We start from the raw sequence: 10,583 nt of genomic DNA on the forward strand, positions 1-10,583 counted from the left end.
GGCGGAAGACACCGTCTGGCGTCTCAGGCCTGGTTAAAAGAGTAGATGGGACAACTATTCTTGTGAGGCGTTGTGGTCAGGCTCACCAGTAGTGTTTTTTTTTTTTAACAAAAATTATAGTTTATTCAATTCTTTTCAAAGATATACCAGCTCGATACAGCCGGGACCTGCTTGCTCTTTGATAAATAAATACCCACGACTTACCCGTTGTGTTTATTTTTTAATATAAATTATAATTTTTATTTTTTAAGTCGACAAACAGATATTTTGGAGATTGGCACCCAAATTCCAAATCTAAAAAATAAGATAAGCACTTCATGATCCATGTGGGTTGTTAGTGTAATGATTGTTTAGGTAAGCTGTTTGTATCTGGTTGACAGGACAAGTTTGATCTTCAACTCATACAAAATAATAATACAGATATACTAAAAGATTAATTCTGTGTGTACGCATGCTTTTGATTTCAATCGCTGGCGTTACATAAAAAAAATGATGCATGTGATCTGTTATTTGTGTGGTGTGTTTGGCTTTTTAAGGCAGAATGTTATCAAACAGACCGTGTGTGTGTGTGTGATTGAAACAAACAAAAAAGAAGAGAGGAAAAAACCAAAAAAAATTAATGGCTGATGCTGCTGTGGGTTTTGTAGTGGAGAAACTTCGTGATGTGGTAGTGCAAGAAGCCATCAATTTGTATGGAGTGAGAGATGAAGTGGGAGTGGTTGGAACGAGAACTGGGGAGAATGCAGTGTTTCTTAAAGGATGCAGATGCGAAGAAGAACAATGGAGATGATGAGAGGGTGAAGAACTGGGTCACAGAAATGAGAGACCTTGCTTTTGAAGCTGAGGACATCATTGACACTTTCATGTATTTACAGCTCCGTAGACAACATGAGAGGCAGCCTGGTTGCATAGGTTTCATCAAGAGGTATGTTTTACAAACACCAATTTGCTTACATGAAAATGACCGCTTATCTTATATGTTTTTAGAAATATTACTATGAAAAACACCAAATTTATAGCTTTAAAAAAAATAGTTATTTTCTGAATTTCACACTTATAAATTAAATATATATATATATATACTCAAGCGTATGCTTTTTTATTTCTTTAGTCAAAGATTTTAAGGTGAAAAACATTGAATCTAACCTGGTTTTATAGATCTAATTTTTAGTATTTAAATTGACTTATAAAAAATATATATATAACTAGTGAAATTGTTTTTTTTTTTTAATTTATTAGGCCGGTGTTTTTAGAATAAACTTTTCATAGAGTTTTGAAACCAGATATGGGGTTATTTTTCTTGGATGAAAATGTCTTTGCTAGACTTGCATATGGTACATGATGACCTCAATTTCTTTCCCACATTCTCATGAATGAGTTTCTTGCTTTTGTCACTCACATTTCTGGTGATTTGAGATATAAAACTTTTATCTATTTATATAATTACCAAGCATCTCACATTTCCTTGTTTATTAAAATATAGTGTAGCAAACCTTCTACAATGTTATCCAATTGTCTATGAATGTTCGAAAGGTTCATGAACTAAACGCACACCCATGATAATAAAGCTTTGTGTATTTTTTATTTTACTGAAAGTTTTAATTTTTTTTTTTAACCTAAGCTTAAATTAACTAAAATTAATTGAAAGTATAGAATAAGTAAGATGAATATCTCAAACTTTAGAGTTCTTAAATTTCTCTAAATTATTTGATCAAATGAAATTCGATTATAGATGCATTAAAAAATTGGAGTAGATCGGTATAAAAAATAACTATGATTTTTCTCCAGGTTTGTATTTATGTTTACTGAATTGGTCAGTAGACACAAGGTTCATGTGGGTGTCAAAGGGATAAAAACTAAGTTGCACGAGTTATCCGAAAGTAGAGAACTATATGGCATTGCTAATATAGGTGAAACAATTGGCACAACCAGTCACTATAGAAGTCAACATGTGATCCCTATATCGCCCCATCTGAGTGATGACATTGCTATGGTTGGCTTTGATGATGAGAAGAAAAAGATTGTGCAAGAGTTGGTGGACATAAACAATACAAATCGATCAGTAATCTCTATAGTGGGCATGGGTGGTCTGGGAAAGACCACACTTGCTAAATATGTTTATAATGATCTTGAAGTCAAGAGAAGTTTTAATATATTTGCATGGGTAATCATATCTCAACAATATACCATCTTTGAGATTTTGAAGGGAATCTCAGTAGAAGTTTCAGCAACTCCATTAGCCGATACAATCCAACACCTCTCAGCTGCTATTTCCAAAAAATTGGAGAAAGGCAAATATTTGATTGTTCTTGATGATGTTTGGGAAAAAGATGTATGGATTGAATTACTAAAAGTCTTTCCAGATGTTAATAATGGAAGCAGAGTTATTATCACCACTCGCTTCGAAAATGTCATCAATATTGCAGATCCTACCACCAAACTTCATAGACTGCGTTACCTGAATGAAAAGGAGAGTTGGGAGTTGTTTCTTTGCAAGGTTTTCCCAGGACAAGACATTGAAACATGTTGCTTGACAGATTTGGATGAGTATGCTCATCAGCTTGTTCAGAGGTGTGGGGGTCTACCACTGGCACTAATAGTCCTTGGAGGACTTGTCTTAACTAAACCACGAACCCAAGATGCATGGCAGAAAGTTGTTGAGAGCATGAAAGGTCAATTTGAGGAAGGTGAAGAAAGTTGTTTAGAAATACTTGCATTGAGTTATAATGATTTGCCATATTACTTGAAATCATGTTTTCTTTATTTGGGTCGCTTCCAAGAGGACACGAATATTCCTGCACAAATTTTAATTAGATTGTGGTCAGCAGAAGGTTTATTACCAACAAATAATGGTAAAACTTCAGAAGAGCTTGGAATGGATTATCTTGAGGAGTTGGCACAAAGATGTTTGATCCAAGTTACCGACAGGAAATATGATGGAAGTGCAAGATATTGCCGAATCCATGATCTCTTGCGTGATATGTGCATTAAGGAAGCCAAAGAGAATAAATATCTTGAAATCTACAAGAATGATACTATAGATCATGTGACAATGTCAAATACAGCCCGACGACTGGTCATAGGTAATGAGATTGAGATTTTAAACCATTCTAACAAAAAGTTGCGGGGTTTATTCTTGGATGGGTATTATTTTGATTTTCTGACCCTCCAAACTATGAATAGAATGCTTGGTGAATTTAAATTATTAAGAGTGCTTAGTTTGTATAATACTGACAATATGTTAAAATTTCCTAGTGAAATCAAATCATTAATTCATTTGAGATACCTTGAGTTGCATACTCATTACAACATGATGGAAGTTCCATCATGGATTGATCATCTTTGCAATCTCCAGACTTTTATTATAGGTGCTGGATATGTAGCAAAGATATCAGATTCACTATGGAGGATTGGTAGTCTCAGGCATGTTGTTGTTATTGTACCAACATCATTTACTCCAAATATGGGAAATAATGTACCAAAGAATTTGCAGACTTTAAAATGGGTATCTGCCGGATCATGGATAGGGAATATGCTGCCTAAGCTCACAAATCTACGCAAATTGAAGATATATGATGTCTCTGATGATCATGCCAATGCACTATCTTCATCACTCCTGAAATTGGGTTGTCTTGCCTCCTTATCAATAGAAGGAAATGTAATTCCTTCAGACAATGTCATTAAAGCCTTTTCCAATCAACATTGCCTCAAGAAATTGTCTCTTGGGGGAGTATTCAACAGCAACCAACTTCCAAGCAGCAATGTATTTCCTCAACAACTAGTGAAACTAGTCTTGGATCGTTCAAGCTTGGAGCAAGACCCAATGGCAATACTAGAGAAGTTGCAATTTCTCAAATATCTAACACTTATAGCCTCATGTAGAGGCAAACAGATGATCTGTTCGGCAACAGGGTTCCCTCAACTGTTATTTTTGACAATCAAGTATTATTATGAACTTGAGGAGTGGAAGATAGAGGAGAATGCAATGCCATGCCTCAAGTCTTTACAGATTTACAATTGTCCAAGGTTGAAGATGATTCCAGAAGAACTGAAGAATGTGCCACTCGATCATTTGGTATTGGATTCCATGCCTAAAAAATTCATGACTAGGATTAAGGCGAATACAGGAGAAGACTGGTACAAGATACAACATGTGCCCAACATCTCCATTAAAGAGTTTCAAGTGAGTTCCTTTAATTATTTAATATAACTTTTGATTTCTACTATTACATTTCCATTTAATCTTTGAATTAACTCTCGTCTTGATATTTCAGGATGCAGAAATGGATATTATATAGATAATATGATCAACTGTTAGCTGCCTTCAAAAGGTAAGTCTTAATATTTTTTTTTAATTTTTATTAAGTATATTTTGCTATCAAGGAATTATCAAGATATCAAAAAGGGGAAAAATGGAATTATGTAGGGATGAATGAGGATTGCTTTTGACCTTCAAAGGAGCTCCAGATAAAGTGGCAAGCAAGGAAGCATGCATGAAGTTTCTTATGAACTCTTACTTGATGTCTGTTTGGATGTTTGTGCTTTTTATTCATGTAATGTTGTTTGGGTTTGATACTTTGTGGTTATATAGCCATCCATATGTGTGTATTTGTGATTTTAATATTCTTGTAATGTAATTAGGTTTGGTACTTGTGTTTTATACTAATTAAAGTGTGTGAAAATGTATCTCACTATTTTGTTATGACAACATATAATTATTTGATTGATTTATTTATTTTTGATGAACATGTGATAAGTGTCCCTATTTAAGAGATTGTTACAAGGATATGCAAGTACAGAAGGGCACCAGTTATACGGTGGCTTATGAGCCACTTAGAAAAATTCTTTGCTATTGAGCTTTGAGAGATGAAATTTCTATTTCTCCCACAGATGACTCACATCTGAACCCAATAAACTGTTAGAGTTAATCTTGTTATTGCATTTAGGACCCTATGTTATTTATATATTACGTTTAGGCATTGTTGCATTTATGCATTTAAGTTTGCAGTTATGACCATCTTTGTTTTATAAATTGCATTTGTATTTAAAATTATGTTTAGATAAGTTTGTTAGTTTGAATCTGTTTAGTTTCTTGGTGGCTAAGTAACTTAGTTTGAATTCAGTTATCAATATAAATATAAAAGATAGAAAGGTGGGGAGTTTTGGTTGACAGCGTCAAAAATTATCTCATCTTCTTTGTTTGTTTTTCTCTGATTTTCCTAACATAAACAGGTATAATGAACAATATCTTGGTCCTAGTGGACATCGTATGAACAGTTAAAAAACAGTACTACATAAGGGGGTAAGGGGAGTCGAACTTTTGCCTTCTTCCCTTACACTCTTGTGTTATAGCATTGGGCAATTTCACAACACAATAATAGACGTTGAGAAGGTATATAAAACAGTGTTACAACCACAATTTACATTTATACTCACAGAACACATGTCATCCGCTCATTATCAAGTGGAGGAGAATTCATCAGCTTGACAAAATGAACACTAATGAAATATGTCCTTTTGAAAGCCTAATTGAGATAAGATGTTCATCCAGATATATATATATATATATATATATATATATATATATATATATATATATATTACAGCAATGAATTGCACCACGTAAATCATAACGGATTGGAGACCTCTATATATCCCAAATATATACCGGACTAAACCACAAAGACACTTTAAAAAAGCACCTAAAATGAGCAGCACTAAAATGATCATGTTGAGTTCCCAGACAAATAAAGTAAAACAAAAGGTCAAAATAGACTTTAACATTGCAAAAGACAATGTCGAAAATTATACATCCTATATATTTTCTGCAATTATACATGCACACATATATGCAAAACAGTGATAAACAGAGAAAAATATTCTTTCAATCAGAGATTTATCATGTGGGATAGGCTAACAAGTGGGACATTAATATAGGTCCGTCATGTGCGCCCAAGGTGATATTTCATGATTATAATCCTTCGATAATAAATTCTCATCATAAACAATACTCTACAGTACTATGTACGGGGTTTTGACTTTGAGATTATCAAAATGAGAAGCCACTTTGCCATGCAAAGGTTCTCTATGTCCAAATTTTCCTACCATCTTTCTAATAAAATATTAAAAAACAGGTTTAATTGTCGTACATGTCCCTATAATTGTGTACTTTTTGTCTTTTTAGTCCTTTTAATATTTTTAGGTACAATTAAGTCCTCATATATATTTGGTCCAGTTGGGTTGTTCTAGTCCACTCTAATATTTTTAGTTACAATTAAGTTCTTACAATTTATACTTGCTCATTTACACTACAGACTAGAATGACCCAACTCAACTAAATATGAGGACTTAATTGTACCTAAAAATATTGCAAGGACTAAAAGGGTAGAAAGTACACAATTACAGGGACTTGTACAGTAATTAAACCTAAAAAGAAAAGCCATAATTATATGAGCATACATATAGCATAAGATATGTCACAAGGAAGGTCACATGACAATGTGCATGTCAATCCTATAAAAGAAAATAAATGCAAAGTGAGCTCCAAGAAACCAATTTTTAAGGGAATCGTAGGGTGAGTCATTAGAGTACCCCACGCACAATGTATGCAGGGTTGTTCTATATGCCTTCTTTGTGGAAGTATCCCTGCCATCCAACCATTCCCTTGTCGTTTTCTTCATTTCTTTTTCTTAAATTATTAATAATTAAATTTTAAAACACTACTTCTATGCAATGTTTTAAAAACTGGATTAGATTGGCCGGCTCAACATAGAACATCCCAGTAAATCAGTCCGATTAGTTACACCAAACAACAAATAACCCGACCGCCCGGTTCAACCGGTTCATGACCGGATAGTTGGTTTATTTTATTTTATATAACATTTTATTTTATAGTGTATCCTTGTATTTTATTTTATTTTGTTGTATATCTTATATTTGTATTTTATTTTATTTCTCATTTTTTATTATTATTTTTGTTGTTGTTGTTATTGTTATTGTTGTTATTGTTATATACTTATATTTTATTTAATTATTTATTTTTGAATATTTGTTGTATGATTGTATCCTTGTATATTTGTATTTTGAAAAATTTAATTTTATGTAGAGTTGACACTTGTGACCTTATAATGGAATATAACTTTGCAATATGTAATTTTGTATTTTTTTTATTTTTTCCTTGTTTTTTAAATTATTTTTTACTTATTTTTTAATTTTTTTAAATTTTTAATAATTTATTTATTTGAAAAATATTAAATCCGATTGAACCAATTGGACCGTGAACCGGTTGCGTAACATGGTTGACAATCGGTCTGGTTTTTAAAACATTGCTTTTATATATGTCATACGATTAGAACTTTTCTCTTACCAAATAAAAATTCGAGTAATAAACTCTTTGTCATAATAATAATTAAAATAAATTATTTATTTATTTATTTATTAAAAAAATCGACATGAATTATTTGATTTTATATAAACATATTTTTAGAAAAGGACAGCAAGCGTATGCCATTAACCACTTCAACCAATTTCCATTATATATAGACATGAGATAATTTGTAACGCTATCATGATTAATTAATAAATGTGATAAGTTAAATCCCATGTGATTTAATGTTATTAATTATATAAACCAAAATAAATTTTATGTTTTAAAAAAATAGTTAAAGAAATGAGTATGAAAATCTTAAATATAATATATATATATATTAAATATGAATGGGGGGCTTAGATACAAATCTAAAAAAGGTAAATTTTATGTGATTTGATAATATTATCATAAATTATTATTATTATTATTTTGAGTAAAGTGGATAAACCACAAATTTATTTAAAAAATGAAAGAGTGTACAAAGAAGAACTATGAAAAAATAGAGACACCAAATGAAAGAGCAACAACAATTAAGACTGAAATCCTCACCAGAGATGAGGAGAACAGTAAACCGGACAAGAGAAAGACTTAGATGGAAAACAGAAGAAAAAGATAACAAGCTGAGCCAGCGAAGTCAACCACAGGCCTGCCCAACAACGAGTGAAGCAAACTACTCCTGATTAGTGGTGTGCGCCAAATCACCAATAATACCTGTGGATCTAGAGCTCAGGAAGGTGAGGGATCTCTTGATCCTTTGTGTAGCATCTGAGGAATCCTGCTGATGAGATACCAAATCTGTAGAGATCCAAGAAAGAAGCATGTTAGCAATCTTATAAAGAATTGAAGAAATAGGAGAACAGTTTTGGTTGAAAATACGATTGTTACGTTCCAACCAAATATTCCATAAGATGGCTCTAGAACAGAGATCCCAAAGGTTCCTGTAAGAAGAGTTCAAGGAGGGGATCCAATTGGTCCAGATAATGGAAATAGATGATGGAAGGGATTCTAGAGGAAGGATTTTCTGAAGAAGGACCAAATACGCTCTGAAAGAATACAATCAAGGAAAAGATATATGATCCACTGTTTCCAAATTATTATGACAAAGAAAACATGTTTCAGTGGCATTTGGATTGCAACCTTTTTTGAATAGGTTATCAAGTGTAAGAATTTTGTTTTCTCTGACGAGCCAATAGAATAAAGTGATTTTACTAGGAGATTTAGTTTTCCAAAATTGGGAATAAAGTTGGCTGCGGAGTCCTCCGTAAATTAAGAAATTGTAGAATGATTTAACAGAGAAGGTTCCATTTTTTTCAAGAGACCAGGTGAAGGAATCCTCTTGAAAATTAACACAGTACCGCAATAGAATATCTGTCACCATTTCCAATTAAATCGGTGATGTATGAATGGAATGAAGGAAGAATGGTATTAATACTCGCCCAAAAGAAAGATTTATTTCTTGGTGGGTTTTGAAATAAAATACCCGGAGACTCTCTAATAGCGTAGTTGGCCTTGATGATCTTGGTCCAACAAGAATCCTGTGTGGTGGTGATTTTCCACCACCATTTTTCAAGTAAAGCTTTGTTGAATTCCTGGAGATCAAGAATTCTCCAACCACCCATGCTGCGAGGGCGACAAATCCTTTTCCAAGCGACCAATCTAATTCCCTTAGTACTGAGATCAGGACCTTTCCAAAGAAAGTCTCTCTTGATCTTATCAATCTCGTGAATGACCCAAGCTGGCAGTTTGAATACTGACATCCAGTAGACTGGGAGGAAAGATAACACAGAATTGATAAGGGTTAGACGACTCCCAAGAGAAAGGTAGATTGCTTTCCAGGATATGAGTCTAGATCGAACAGATTCAATTAACTTTGTCCAATCTTGTCGTCTAGGTCGTCTGTCAGAAAGGGGAACTCCAAGGTAAGTAATGGGAAGTCAATCTTTATTGCAATTAAGAATCCTTGCAGAGGAGGAGAGTGGTTGGTAACCATAATTAGTGGAGTATAGACAACTTTTCGAGTAATTAATTGAAAGGCCAGAGCAACCTTCAAAGAGATAAAGAATTAATTTAATGATTTTAAGATCTTCATGCCCCCCAACAGAGAAAATAATTAGATCATCTGCTTATTGTGAATGGTAGATTCTATTTGAGTGATCAAGTTGAACTCCAATTAATGCTTTGGAATTAATAGCATGATTAAACATAGCACTTAGGGTATCGGTTGGCAAGGCAAAGAGAAGGGGTGAAAGAGGATCACCTTGTCTTAAACTCCTTTTGCAGCGAATAAAACCCTGTGAAGTTCCATTAATAAGGACTTTGTGTTTTGGCAGTTTTAAGAATGGTGTGTATCCAAGAAATCCCAAAAGAACCTCTATAAATTAATTAAAGAAGATAAATTTTATGTTTTTTTATAGAATGATAAATGAAAATATTAAATATAAAAAAATATATTTCCAAAAACATTATGAATTAGGGGAACTAGGTACAAATCCCAAAAGAACCTCTATAAATTTCCTAATATAACACTAGATATCATAATCCTCATATGATTTAATAGTATTATAAATTAATCAAATAAGATCAATTTTATGTGAGACGGAATTAATTCTTTAATCTCTCCTTTTGCAGAAGGATGAGTTACATTGGTGTATGTCATATTAATTGTCACCTTCCTTATTTTAATTTTTTTTTCACATTAAACCTTTCCAGGTTTGCTCTTGGACATGCATTAATAAATAACTTTGTTTTTACTTTATTTTTATTTATTGTAATTTGATGAGTGAGGTTAAGAAAGTATTTCACAAAAAGATGTACTAATAATTTCTTGATTTATTGGTACTAAATTTTTTGTGTAAAGTATTCCCTACGGTTCCTTTTACTTGTTCAATTCATCTTAACTAAATCACGTTGATTAAGAAAATTGATTAAAATTAATTGGTAATTTAAAATTTATAAAAATTATATTAACTTTCTAACATTATTTTTATTTAAATATATTTAAAAAATGTGGTGTTGAATATAATTTATTGGGAGTTGTATAAATATATTAAATATGAAAGATAAATTTTTTTAAAAAATATTTAATGTTTCACAAATGTTTAAATAAATAAATTAAATTATTTTTTTTTAAAATGAGACAATTTATATAAATATATTAAATATGAATATATTTAGTTGACACAGCCTAAGATAGATGAAGTTGAAGTATATACTT

At 32.1% G+C, this 10,583-nt stretch overlaps 1 protein-coding gene and 1 pseudogene across 1 annotated transcript; both read left to right on the plus strand.

Annotated features, from left to right (window-relative positions):
• Positions 1-704: 704 nt before the first annotated feature.
• LOC120255538 (disease resistance protein RPP8-like) lies at positions 705-4,649 on the plus strand. Its single transcript, XM_039263353.1, has 4 exons — positions 705-925; positions 1,789-4,183; positions 4,275-4,331; positions 4,427-4,649. The coding sequence occupies exons 1-3, from the start codon at positions 705-707 to the stop codon at positions 4,296-4,298; spliced, it is 2,640 nt and encodes an 879-aa protein (XP_039119287.1). The 3' UTR covers positions 4,299-4,331; positions 4,427-4,649.
• A 4,646-nt stretch (positions 4,650-9,295) lies between these two features.
• The window catches only part of LOC120255556, a 7,133-nt pseudogene continuing 5,845 nt past the window's right edge, over positions 9,296-10,583 (plus strand).

This window comes from Dioscorea cayenensis, chromosome 3 (genome assembly GCF_009730915.1).
Source record: "Dioscorea cayenensis subsp. rotundata cultivar TDr96_F1 chromosome 3, TDr96_F1_v2_PseudoChromosome.rev07_lg8_w22 25.fasta, whole genome shotgun sequence".
Taxonomy (NCBI): Eukaryota; Viridiplantae; Streptophyta; class Magnoliopsida; order Dioscoreales; family Dioscoreaceae; genus Dioscorea; species Dioscorea cayenensis.